This window comes from Salmo salar, chromosome ssa28 (assembly GCF_905237065.1).
Source record: "Salmo salar chromosome ssa28, Ssal_v3.1, whole genome shotgun sequence".
NCBI lineage: Eukaryota > Metazoa > Chordata > Actinopteri > Salmoniformes > Salmonidae > Salmo > Salmo salar.
In genome coordinates this window covers 14,221,566-14,235,811 of record NC_059469.1, presented here as the reverse complement: position 1 = coordinate 14,235,811, position 14,246 = coordinate 14,221,566, and the positions used below count along the sequence as shown (strand labels likewise).

At 43.2% G+C, this 14,246-nt stretch overlaps 1 protein-coding gene across 1 annotated transcript; it reads right to left on the bottom strand.

Annotated features, from left to right (window-relative positions):
• Positions 1–10,293: 10,293 nt before the first annotated feature.
• Positions 10,294–14,215, bottom strand: LOC106589537 (28 kDa heat- and acid-stable phosphoprotein). The gene is made up of 6 exons (XM_014179641.2): positions 14,015–14,215; positions 13,330–13,412; positions 12,555–12,632; positions 12,234–12,358; positions 11,849–12,000; positions 10,294–11,674 (listed from the first exon to the last, which is right to left on the bottom strand). The coding sequence occupies exons 1-6, from the start codon at positions 14,025–14,027 to the stop codon at positions 11,640–11,642; spliced, it is 486 nt and encodes a 161-aa protein (XP_014035116.1). The 5' UTR covers positions 14,028–14,215; the 3' UTR covers positions 10,294–11,639.
• Between the last annotated feature and the right edge of the window lie 31 nt (positions 14,216–14,246).

The window sequence follows — 14,246 nt, the reverse complement described above, 5'->3', positions numbered from 1 at the left end:
AAGACCGCCACAGGAAAGGAAAACCCAGAGTTACCTCTGCTGCAGAGGATAAGTTCATTAGAGTTACCAGCCTCAGAAATTGCAGCCCAAATAAATGCTTCACAGAGTTCAAGTAACAGACACATCTCAACATCAACTGTTCAGAGGAGACCGTGTGAATCAGGCCTTCATTGTCGAATTGCTGCATCGAAACCATGACTAAAGGACACCAATAATAAGAAGAGACTTGCTTAGGCCATAAAACACGAGCAATGGACATTAGACCAGTGTAAATCTGTCCTTCGGTCTGAGGAGTCAAAATTTGAGATTTTTTTGTTCCAACTGCATCTTTGTGAGATGCAGAGTAGGTGAACAGATGATTTTCGCATGTGTGGTTCCCACCATGAAGCATGGAGGAGGATGTGTGGGGGTGCTTTGCTGGTGACACTGTCAGTGATTTATTTAGAATTCAAGGCACACTTAACCAGCATGGCTACCACAGCATTCTGAGGTGATACGCCATCCCATCTGGTTTGCGTTTTTGTAGTTTATTTGTCTCTTGCGCCAAATACAACAGGTGTAGACCTTACAGTGAAAAGCTTACTTACAAGCCCTAACCAACAGTGAAATTTTTAAGTAAAAAAATAGGTATTAGGTAAACAATAGATAAGCAAAGAAAAAAAACTGTAAAATGGCAGTGAAAATAACAGTAGCGAGGCTATATACAGGTGGTAGTGGTACAGAGTTAATGTGTGGGGGCACTGCTTAGTCGGGCTAATTGAGGTAATATGTACATGTAGGTAGAGTTAAAGTGACTATGCATAGACGATAAACAGAGAGTCATAGCAGCGTAAAAGAGGGGTTGGCGGGTCAGGGGTGGTGGGACACAATGCATATAGTCTGGGTAGCCAATGTGTGGGGGCACCGGTTAGTTGGGCTAATTGAGGTAATATGTACATGAACGTATAGTTAAAGTAACTAAGCATAGAAGATAAACAGAGTAGCAGCAGCGTAAAAGAGGAGTCTTATGGCTTGGGGGTAAAAACTGTTGAGAAGCCTTTTGGTCCTAGACTTGGTGCTCCGGTACTGCTTGCAATGCGGTAGCAGAGAGAACAGTCTATGACTGGGGTGGCTGGGGTCTTTGACCATTTTTAGGGCCTTCCTCTGACACCGCCTGGTGTAGAGGTGCTGGATGACAGGCACCTTAGCCACAGTGATGTACTGGGCTGTACGCACTACCCTCTGTAGTTCCTTGCGGTCGGAGGCCGAGCAGTTGCCGCACCAGGCAGTGATGCAACCAGTCAGGATGCTCTCGATGTTGCAGCTGTAGAATCTTTTGAGGATCTGAGGAGCCATCCCAATTCTTTTCAGTCTCCTGAGGGGGAATAGGTATTGTCGTTCTCTCTTCACGACTGTCTTGGTGTGTTTGGACCATTCTAGTTTGTTGGTGATGTGGACACCAAGGAACTTGAAGGTCTCAACCTGCTCTACTACAGCCCTGTCGATGAGAATGGGGGCGTGCTCGGTCCTCCTTTTCCTGTAGTCCACAATCATCTCCTTTGTCTTGAATACGTTGAGGGATAGGTCTTTATTATGGCACCACCCTGCCAGGTCTCTGACCTCCTCCCTATAGGCTGTCTCGTTGTTGTCGGTGATCAGGCGTACCACTGTTGTGTCGTCTGCAAACTTAATGATGGTGTTGGAGTCGTGCCTGACCATGCAGTCATGAGTGAACAGGGAGTACAGGAGGGGACTGAGCACGCACCCCTGAGGGGCTCCAGTGTTGAGGATCAGCGTGGCAGATGTGTTGCTACCTACCCTCACCACCTGGGGGCGGCCCGTCAGGAAGTTCAGAATCCAGTTGCAGAGGGAGGTGTTTAGTTGCAGAGGGAGATGTTTAGTCCCAGGATCCTTAGCTTAGTGATGAGCTTTGAGGGCACTATGGTGTTGAACGCTGAGCTGTAGCACATGAATAGCATTCTCACGTAGGTGTTCCTTTTGTCCAGGTGGGAAAGGGCAGTGTGGAGTGCAATAGAGATTGAATCGTCTGTGGATCTGTTTGAGCGGTATGCAAATTCGAGTGGGTCTAGGGTTTCTGGGATAATGGTGTTAATGTGAGCCATTACCAGCCTTTCAAAACACTTCATGGCTACAGATGTGAGTGCTACGGGTCTGTAGTCAATTGGGCAGGTTACCTTGGTGTTCTTGGGCACAGGGACTATGGTGGTCTGCTTATAGCTTCCATCAATCAATCAATCAATCAAATGTATTTATAAAGCCCTTCTTACATCAGCTGATGTCACAAAATGCTGTACAGAAACCCAGCCTAAAACCCCAAACAGCAAGCAATGCAGGTGTAGAAGCACAGTGGCTAGGAAAAACTCCCTAGAAAGGCCAGAACCTAGGAAGAAACCTAGAGAGGAACCAGGCTATGAGGGGTGGACAGTCCTCTTCTGGCTGTGCTGGGTGGAGATTACAACAGAACATGGCCAAGATGTTCAAATGTTCATAAACGACCAGCAGGGTCAAATAATAATAATCACAGTGGTTGGCGAGGGTGCAATAGGTCAGCACCTCAAGAGTAAATGTCGGTTGGCTTTTCATAGCCGATCATTCAGAGTATCTCTACCGCTCCTGCTATCTCTAGGGAGTTGAAAACAGCAGGTCTGGGACAGGTAGCACGTCCGGTGAACAGGTCAGTGTTCCATAGCCGCAGGCAGAACAGTTGAAACTGGAGCAGCAGCAGCACGGCCAGGTGGACTGGGGACAGCAAGGAGTCATCAGACCAGGTAGTCCTGAGGCATGATCCTAGGGCTCAGGTCCTCCGAGAGAGAGAGAGAAAGAAAGAAAGAGAGAAAAAGAGAAAGAAAGAGAAAAAGAGAGAAAGAGAGAGAGAATTAGAGCGAGTATACTTAAATTCACACAGGACACTGGATAAGACAGAAGAAATACTCCAGATATAACAGACTGACCCTAGCTCCCCGACACATAAACTACTGCAGCATAAATACTGGAGGCTGAGACAGGAGGGGTCGGGAGACACTGTGGCCCCGTCCGACGATACTTCCAGACAGGACCAAACAGGCAGGATATAACCCCACCCACTTTGCCAAAGAACAGCCCCCACACCACTAAGGGATATCTTCAACCACCCCCAAGGGGGGGCGCCAACCCGGACAGAAAGATCACGTCAGTGACTCAACCCAAATCAATTTAATTGTCTGCATCACTTCCAATCCCCCATATATCTTTTGGGGTAAATATATATATTTAAATACATACATACACATACCCACATATATATAAATATACACATACATATGCATACAAATACACATACATATCTTTTTTAAATGTATTTCACTTTATTATTTACCGGAAACCTTACTCCCCTAATTGGAGTAAACTACTAGACAACAACACTTAGGCTTCTACTTCCAGCTTATGCATACTATATATATTTTACAGACTATTTTACAATAGTTATATTTAGTTTGGTTTTAGTCCTGGCCTTCGTCTATTTCTGATGTCCATTCAGTTGGATGTCTATTTGCTATATATTTTTAACTGTGCTATTTCACAAAAGTTCTGAACCTATATATACATTTTACAGACACAGTATATTTTACATTTATTATCTTGTTGTTATTAGTCCCACCCTTCAGCTCCACTCAACCCCTCCCATCTATCTCTCAACATCATCCAGTTTTGGATTTCCATTTGCCTTATATTTTTCAACTGTGCTGTGATTCTTCACAAAAGTTCTGAACATTTGTATTCTCATAGTTTCTACAGATTGTAAATTAAAGATAAACATTTTTGCTAAAAGTATTATTATATTATTGTTCGATTGGCTATGACTTTTCAAATCACCCAGTATTGCTATCTACAGTGTTAGCTCCAGGTAAATCATTACATTCTTCAGCCATTCCTGGACCTGTGACCAAAACGAGCTACGTATGGACAGTACCAAATGAAAGTGGGACTATCATTTGTTTTTCAACAGGACAATGACCCAAAACACACCTCCAGGCTGTGTAAGGGCTATTTGACCAAGAAGGAGAGTGATGGAGTGCTGCATCAGATGACCTGGCCTCCACAATCACTCGACCTCAACCCAATTGAGATGGTTTGGGATGAGTTGGACCGCAGAGTGAAGGAAAAGCAGCAAACAAGTGCTCAGCATATGTGCAAACTCCTTCAAGACTGTTGGAAAAGCATTCCTCATGAAGCTGATTGAGAGAATGCCAAGAGTGAGCAAAGCTGTCATCAAGGCAAAGGGTGGCTACTTTGAAGAATCTCAAAAATAACATGTATTTTGATTTGTCTAACACTTTGCTTACTACCTGATTCCATATGTTATTACATAGTTTTGATGTCTTCACTATTATTCACCATGTAGAAAAGAGTAAAAATAAAGAAAAACCCTTGAATGAGAAGGTGTGTCCAGACTTTTGACTGGTACTGTAAGTATTCAGACATTTTTCTATGAGACTCAAATTTAAGCTCAGGTGCATCCTGTTTACATTGATCATCCTTGAGATGTTTCTAAAACATGATTGGAGTCCACCTGTGGTAAATTCAAGTGATTGGACATGATTTGAAAAGGCACACACCTGTATATACAAGGTCCCACAGTTGGCAGTGCATGTCAGAGCAAAAACCAAGCCATGAGGTTGAAGGAATTGTCCGTAGAGCTCCGAGACAGGATTGTGTCGAGGAACAGATCTGGTGAAGGGTACCAAAACATTTCTGCAGCATTGAAGGTCCCCAAGAACACAGTGGCCTACATAATTCTTAAATGGAAGAAGTTTGGAACTATCAAGACTCTTCCTAGAGCTGGCTGCCCGGCCAAACTGAGCAATCGGAGGAGAAGGGCCTTGGTCAGGGAGGTGACCAAGAACCCAATGGTCACTCTGACAGAGCTCCAGAGTTCCTTTGTACATATGGGAGAAACTTCCAGAAACCCAACAATCTCTGCAGCACTTCACCAATCAGGCCTTTAGGGTATAGTGGCCAAACGGAAGCAACTCCTCAGTAAAAGGCACATGACAGCCCTCTTGGAGTTTGCCAAAAGGCACCTAAAGAACTCTCAGACCATGAGAAAACAAGATTCTCTAATCTGTTGAAACCAAAATTGAACTCTTTGGCCTGAATGCCAAGCGTCACGTCTGGAGGAAACCTGGCACCATCCCTACGGTGAAGCATGGTGATGGCAGCATCATCCTGTAGGGATGTTTTTCAGACCAGGGACTGGGAGACTAGTCAGGCTTGAGGGAAAGATGAACGGAGCAAAGTACAGAGAGATCCTTGATGAAAACCTACTCCAGAGAGCTCAGGACCTCAGACTGGGGCGAAGGTTCACTTTCCAAAAGGACAACGACCCTAAGCACACAGCCAAGACAACGCAGGAGTGGCTTCGGGACAATTCTCTGAATGTCCTTGAGTGGCCCAGCCAGAGCCCAGACTTGAACCCGATCGAACATCTCTGGAGAGTCCGGAAAATAGCTGTGCAGTAACGCTCAAAATCCAACCTCACAGAGTTTGAGAGGATCTGCAGAGAAGAATGGGAGAAAATACCCAAATACAGGTGTACCAAGCTTGTAGCGTCATACCCAAGAAGACTTGAGGTTATAATTGCTGCTAAAGGTGCTTCAACAAAGTACTTAGTGAAGGGTATGAATACTTATGTAAATGTGATATTTCAGTTTTTAATTAGCAAAAAATTTGAAAAACCTGTTTTGGTTTTGTCATTATGGGGTATTGTGTGTAGATTGATAAGGGGGAAAAAACAATTTCATCCATTTTAGAATAAGTCTGTAACGTAACAAAATGTGGAAAAAGTCAAGGGGTCTAAATACTTTCCGAATGCACTGTATATACAGTATCTGAGTCATAGATAGTCTTACAGTGCATTCGGAAAGTATTCTGAGCTCAATTTTGAGTCACATATCAAAGGGTCTGAATACTTATCTCAATAAGGTATTTCTGTGTACATTTACATTTTAGTCATTTAGCAGACGCTCTTATCCAGAGCGACTTACAGCAGTGAATGCATACATTTCATTTCATGCATTTAAAAAAAAAAAAACATTTGTACTGGTCTCCCATGGGGATCGAACCCACAACCCTAGCGTTGCACACACCATGCTGGCATTGCAAACACCATGCTCTACCAACTGAGGCATAGGGAAGGACTGTTCTCTCATGCATTTGCAAAAAATTCTAAAAACCTATTTTCTCTTTGTCATGTCATATTGTGTGTAGATTGATGAGGAAAAACATTTATTTAACCAATTTTAGGATAAGACTGTAACGTCATAAAATGTAGAAAAAGTCAAGGGGTCTGAATATTTTCCAAATGCATTGTATATCTGCCTAGATGTAGTAATCTGCACCTTTAACTGAGGATGATCAGTTTGATTAAATATATTACTGTACTATACAGTTATAGGATGTAAACTTCCATATGTATGATTGATGATATAAACTAATGGTCTGAGTCATATACATTGATTATACAAAACATTAGCAACACCTGAACTTTCCATGACATAGACTGGTCAGGTGAATCCAGGTGAAAGCTATGATCTCTTATGGATGTAACCTGTTAAATCCACTTCAATCAGTGTAGAGATGAAGGGGAAGAGACAGGTTGGAGAACAATTTTTAATCCTTGAGACAATTGAGACATGAATTGTGTATGTGTCCCATTCAGAGGGTGAATGGGCAAGACAAAATGTTTAAATGCCTTTGAACGGGGTATGGTAGTAGGTGCCAGGCCGGTTTTTGTCCAGAACTGCAACGCTGCTGTGTTTTTCCTGCTCAACAGTTTCCCGTGTGTATCAAGAATGGTCCACCACCCAAAGGACATCCAGCCAACTTGACACAACTGTGGGAAGCATTGGAGTCAACATGGGCCAGTATCCCTGTGGAACGCTTTTAACACCTTGTAGAGTCCACGCCCTTATGAATTGAGGCTGTTCTGAGAGCAAAAGTGGGTGCAACTCAATATTAGGAGGTTGTTCCTAATGTTTTGTACACTCAAAGTATACTGTATACCAGGGTTCCCCAACTGGCGACCCACGGGTGGTTTTATGTGGCCCCTCATGTTTTATGAGCATAAATAAAATAATTTTCATTGTTGGACATAATAGACTGTAAAAACTCCAGGAAATCAGCTCCAAGTTATATTAATTTTGTCAATCTGTTCCCAAGTATTCCAAAACATAATAGAGAGACGTGATTTTATACAAATGTAAGCAAGGTTGGAAATTATGTTTTAGTCAAATATATCTGTTTTGGCTTCTTGTGGTTAATTTGTAATCTAATCTAGAAATTATTTGTAATTATGTTCCCGCCCCCCAAACTGAGCAATCGGAGAAGTGCCTTGGTCAAGAAAAAATCTGCCGTGGCTGAATCTAGTTGATGATCCCTGTATGTCTGCCTAGATGTAGTATTCTGCATCTTTAATTTCGGATGTGCTGGTTGAGGACGCACCATGCATACTAGATTGTGCAAGGGCCCTTGGTAAATGTTGTACTAGCAACTAACAAGGATTTACCAAGACACACACACACCTATCAATTTCTTTTCAAATCACATCACTGAATACAGGCCTGTCTGTGTCAACATCAGTCCCCCGATGACTTGAGGATATGCACGATTCTTTTACTTTACATGAGAATCTAAATACAACGTCTATGGTGATATTATGGGCTAATAATACTGGACGCTCTGACATTTTCGGCTTCTGTTCTGTCTATGCTTCTGTAAATGGAAGCGGTCTGTACACAGCATTCATAGGAGCAGGATGTGAGAGACAGAAAAGGGGAAACACCATCTATTGAAGTCTGGGCTTCACTTCTCATATTGAGTCTAATAATTATGGTATGTGAGTGGTGACACAATAGCAATCTATCCTAGCTATGCTTTCTGATAGGCTTATACTATAGTTGACACCACTGGTTAAATACAGATGTCATGCTTTTCTGAAAATGTCCAGTTTATCTACAACATCAGTACAGTTGCATGTAGGCCCATGGCAGATTGGCTGTTATGGCCTTATCAAATACTGCAGCCTGGTGGTCACAGTAAAATTGCAAAGAGATGGTCACTAGGTATGGGGTGATGGGTAGATTGGTGAACGGTGTGGAAAATTAGCAATAAGCAATAGCCAAAGCTTATAGTCTTCAGCTACCATCTCGGGGGGAAAAAATGGTTTCACCTATATGTATTATAGCGACCATCAGTGCTGTCCCCCAAATCCACTACAGTATCATAATCTTGTGCGTTATCACTCTGTTCAACAACACCCCAGAAGCCAAGCAGTGGACTCAACGGATTTCACACCGTCTGTCAGAGCATTCACATCAGCTATTGAAGCCAAAGCAGATCTTTTGTCCAGCTCTGAAAAGCTTGGTGTGTGGAAGAACAAAATGTTCTAAATGAGAGGCATAAAAAAAGTCTACAACTTCTGCAATGTCATACAGTGCATTCAGAAAGTATTCAGACCTCTTGAATTTTCCCACATTGTTACGTTCACAGCCTTATTCAAAAATGTATTAAATTGTTTTTTCCCCCCTCATCAATCTACACACAATACCCCATAATGACAATGCAAAAACAGGTTTTTAATGTATGCAAAAGTACATATAAAAAACAAAACTGGCCTCCTGAGTGGCACAGCGATCTAAGGCACAGCATCGCAGTGCTTGAGGCATAACTACAGATCCGGGTTCCATCCCAGGCTGTGTCGCAGCCGGCTGTGACTGAGACCCATGAGGCGGCGCACAATTGGCCCAGCATTGTCTGGGTTAGGGGAGGGTTTGACCGGCTGGGATGTCCTTGTCCCATCGCGCTCTAGCGACTCCTATGCTGGGCGCATGCACGCTGACACGGTCGCCAGTTGTACAGCGTTTCCTTTCCCGATTCCGTACAGGAGTTACTGCGATGGGACAAGACTAGCTACCAATTGGATATCACGAAATTGGTCATATAAAAAATATAAAATGACATTTCACATTTACATAAGTATTCAGACCATTTACTCAGTACTTTGTTCAAGCACCTTTGGCAGCAATTACAGCCTCGAGCCTTCTTGGGTATGAAGCTTGGCACACTTGTATTTGGGGAGTTTCTCTCATGCTGTCAGGATAGCTGCGGAGCATCGCTGCACAGCAAATTTTCAGCTTTCTCCAGAGATGTTCGATCAGGTTGAAGTCTTGGCTCTTGCATCCCCACAGCATGATGCTACCACCACCATGCTTCACTGTAGGGATGGTGCCAGGTTTCTTTCAGACGTGACACTTGGCATTTAGGCCAGAGTTCAATCTTGGTTTCATCAGACCAGAGAATCTTGCTTGTCATGGCTGTCATGTGCCTTTTACTGAGGTGGCTTCCATCTGGCCACTCTACCATAACGGCCTGATTGGTGGAGTGCTGCAGAGATGGTTGTCCTTCTGGAAGTTTCTCCCATCTCCACAGAGGAACTCTGGAGCTCTGTCAGAGTGACCATCGGGTTCTTGGTCACCTCCCTGACCAAGGCCCTTGTCCCCCGATTGCTCAGTTTGGCCGGCTGTAGGATCAGTCTTGGTGGTTCCAAACTTCTTCCATTTAAGAATGATGGAGGCCACTGTGTTCTTGGGGACCAGAATTCTTTCCCTCGATTGCTCAGTTTTGCTGGGCGGTCAGCTCTAGAAAGTCTTGGTGGTTCCAAACTACTTCCATTCAAGAATGATGGAGGCCACTGTGTTCTTGGGGACCTTCAATAGTGCAGAAATGTTTTGGTACCCTTCACCAGATCTGTGCCGACACAATCCTGTCTGAGCTCTACAGACAATTCCTTTGACCACATGGCTTGCTTTTTGCTCTAACATGCACTGTCAACTGTGGGACCTTAGACAGCTGTGCCCCTTTCCAAATCATGACCAATCAATTGAATTTACGACAGTTGCACTCCAATCAAGTTGCAGAAACATCAACGATCAATGGAAACAGGATGCACCCGAGCTCAATGTCGAGTATCACAGCAAAGGTCTGAATACTTACGAAAATACCTTGTTTTAAAAAAAATTAAAATGTGCAAACATTTGTTTTTGCTTTCTCATTATTGGGTATTCTGTGTAGATTGATGAGGAAAATGTTTTTAATTTAATACATTTTAGAATAAGGCTGGAGCAAAACAAAATGTGTAAAAAGGGAAGGGGTCCGAAATCTTTGAAAATGCACCGTGATGTGTAGGGTGCGGCATAGGCTAAGAATGTATTATGAGTCCATTCAATAAAAAAATAAATGATACCCAAAAAAAGGTTATTAATTTATCTATTAATGTATTTATTTCTATACAACAAATGAATTCAAATACAGACGAAAACCAAACAATTCTGACCAATCCTGGAGAGTCATTTTTATAAACATTAAAACACTTTGTATATACTGTATGTTTTCAAGAGAGAAATGAGTTTCAACCACCTCCATTCATAGAATATTGCTTTCCTGTTAAAAGGCATCTCAGGTTCCAACCATCACACTATAGCATAGCATCCTCATGACTACTAGAGTGGGCGGGTTCCTCTGCCCGGCCGTTGCTTATGCATGCCAAATCTTACAATGCTCAGAAATGTATTTTACCCATCAGCTAACCACATTATGTTATAGCAATCTGGTGCCTGACCACACAGTCGATGAGGAGGCACGCAACCATTGGTTGATGCATCCAACTTCTGAGCAGGGGAACGCGACCATTGACATTGTCCTGTGTAAACTGTCAAAGGCAAAATTACAGAAGAGAAACCCATAGCACTGAAAAGGAGACTTACAGGATGAGGCCCCAGCAATGCTTTTTCAAGGTAATTGTGAAATATTAACACAATTAATTTTTATGCCAACAGATCTCCGTTTTGACTACAAGACGTTACGCTGCAAAGTGGTTCAATCAGAAATTAGAGCCAGGTGGCGGCTCAAAACGCACTGAACATGACTGGGCAGAAACACCAACAGAATAAAGGGTAAAAACTCCAACACCTAAATAGAAGGGGCTTAAAGTCTGACTGATTCCTTTAGACATGTTTTGTCTCAGACACTTCTGCCTATGGGACCTCTTCTTTCCCACATCTTTCCTTTGGAGGCAAAGGACTTTGAACTGTCAGGTTGTGAATGAAGACAACTGGCAGAGATGGAACAGAACATGATAAAGAATACATATAGACTTCTTGTATAACGTGTTCCTCCATCCCAACCACCACCTCCCGATTCACCTTAATAACAGGTCAGATGAAAGTATACAAACCCCTACTCATCCTCCCCCAACACTTCATTCATAAGTAAACAGTGTTAAAATGAAAAAAATATAATCAAAGAATGATCTCCAGCAGCTTTAGAATTAGAACACAGGGGAGGAGTGAAGACACTAGAACGCCTGCCGCTGGAACCTCACAGAATACGGAGGAACTAAACAGGCAAACCTGAAGCGCCCCTTTCCCGTCTCCTCCAAAATGCCCGGCTCACACCCTTCCCTCATCGGAGATGAAGGGTAGGAGCCCAAGCACATGTTACCCCTGAGCTGACAACCCTCATATCGGTCCCCTCCCCTCCTACAGTCTTCTTGTCTCTCCATCCTCCCCAGAACGTTTTCCAGGCCAAGTCCTCAGGAGACAGGCCTAACGCTTGGACTTGGAGTCTTCAGCTTCTTTTTCTAGGAAATCAGATAAAAGACAGTCAGGCACTGAATTCAAAAGGAGCAACCACAGTCTGTCTGAATAAACAGTGTCCATATGACTTTCTCTGACTAACCATTTAAGCCCGGTGTTCCTGTCGGACAGTATAGCACAAAGGACAAGCACAGCATGAGAGATTCCTTATCCCTCACCTTTTTTGAGGCCGTCCCTCTTCTTTTGCGCGTCCTCTCTCTGCTTCTTGATGATGGCCAGCCTGGCGAGGTCAGCCCGTGCCTGGTCCGTCTTCCCCTCTAGGTGAAGCTTCATGTAGCGTTCCTTAGCTTTCTGCTTCTCGATTTCCTCCCTGAGACAGAAAGCCAGAGGGTCAAACAGGGTCCTGCTTTCAAGACCTAATAACAACCCCACAACATTTGTTGTTATCATTTCCATCAGAATGATAACATATCCTTGCCTACACCTACTCCCAAGACTTTCACTAACAAGTCAAAACGGGCTCATCCTAAATCCACTGACTTCAATCTTCATTTTAGGCATTGGCATTAGGCCTGAGACTTGAAGGAAAAGTGAGATCCTCACCTCTCTCGGCGTGACAGCTCTTTGGGTGCGTTGACATCTAGCTCGGTCACCTTCTTACTTTTCTGGGATATGCGGTTGGGATTCTCAATCTCAATCAATCCTTCCACTCCACTCTTCTTCTTATTCTGCAATAACAGAGAACGTTAAGACATTGAACAGAGAGCCAACATTGCAGCTCTGACTGAGGTAGTGTTGGCAGGAAAATGGTAGGTGACACTTTGAAAGTGAGTAGGAACATCTTGACGAGCATTTCAGTAAAACCACAACACTTCTAATTCCTTAGCGGACAGACTAGACATTAAAAGGAGATCCCGCACTCACAACGTCCTCCTCTTCACTGCTGCTGTCGTCAGATCCTGATGACTTCTCCTCCTCCTTCTCCACTCCACCGTTCGCCTCCTATCACACATTCACCGGTAAGATCATGTTCAAGCCGTCATGTCTGTGTTTGAAATGTATTTCGCACACCTCTGAATATATAGATAAATGTTACTAGCTAAATTAACTGGTGCAGGAGGTCGAGCAGCCAGGCTATAGACTGCAAGGTAAACACATTTTTAACCATCCTTGACAATACCTCCAATCGAGGGCAGGTGGAACGCCAAAAAACAGATAGAGAAAAATATTAAATCCACTTTTTGCACAGAGTAAAGAGTACCCTTGTAATTTAGTGGCAGGACATCGCCATCTTCCCAACATCATTGCTGGAACGAGTAATTTCTAAGTGATGCAGCCACATGTGGATGAACATGACAGCACTTTACACAGCTTGACCCCAAAAAAAAGACCTACACATTCGAAAGGCATGTCTCACTCAGTACAATAACTGGATTTAAAATATTTCAGAATATTTATTCATTATCAGAGTTACACCTGCAATTTGAAACGGGAGTTTAAGTCACTGGTGGGTTCCAAATCAAGAATTAATGAAATATCGGGAAGTAAATGCTGGTCGAAAATATCTCTCCCACGCATTGCACTTGCGAAGCTGGAACCCTGTATGTGGGGTCTATAATACAAAGATCTGTTTAAAGCTATGTTAACCACAAGTTGCAAAAACTAGATATCCCCTCAGAGCCATGGGTCCTTTACTCACCAGCTCTCTCTGTGCTTTCATCTGTCTATCAATCTCTTCAGGGTTGCTGAACTGCTTTCCCCGGCCCTTGTGACCTTTTTTACCTAAAAAACAACAAATGAGAGCGAGGCATGTTGTAGAAGATCAGAGAACCAGAGATGAGTCAGACATGACGTTCACTCTGCGGCATGGTTACAGATGTCAGAAAGTGATTGAGCTTATTCGCTGCCTTACTATATTGTGGCATAATGTTAACTCATTAGCCACATATCATTACTACCGGGGATGAAATTAACTGGGTGAAATCAACTGGGTACAAATAGAGTTCGCCAGACCAAGTTTAGCTATCTACTAAGTTACTGTAGTGACAGTAGCCTAGCTAGCAAGCAAGCTAACTAGCTAATTAGTTATCTAACAGCTGTAACTAGTTAGCTTGCTAGTTAGCTAACGTTACGTCAGTCCTCACGACACGTTAATACTCAAGTAGAACATACATTTGACCAGATCATCTAAGTAGATCGCTAGCCAGCTATCGTTACGTCAGTTCTCACGAAACGTCGATACTCAAGTAGAACATACATTTGACCAGATCCTCCAAGTAGCTAGCTAGCTAGCAAGCTATATTTCTTGAGGTAATGTTACGTTGGCTGGCGAGCTAACAGTTACATTTGGAACGTTAGCAAAAATAACGCCGCTGGATACTCACCGCCTCTTGGCATATTTGGTATAGGAACTTGAACGACTAAGACCGCAAATAAATAAGTTCACTGTTTCCAGTTAAACATATAGTTTATTTTCTAAAGAAAAGGCCTTCGGGACACAGTCCTCGTCCAGCTAGACAAGAGCACTATATTTTACCCGCTTCCTGAGAGCAACAAGAGTGAAAGGCGTTAAAAGTGCAATGACGCAATATTCAGCCAATCGCTACACAGGGATTT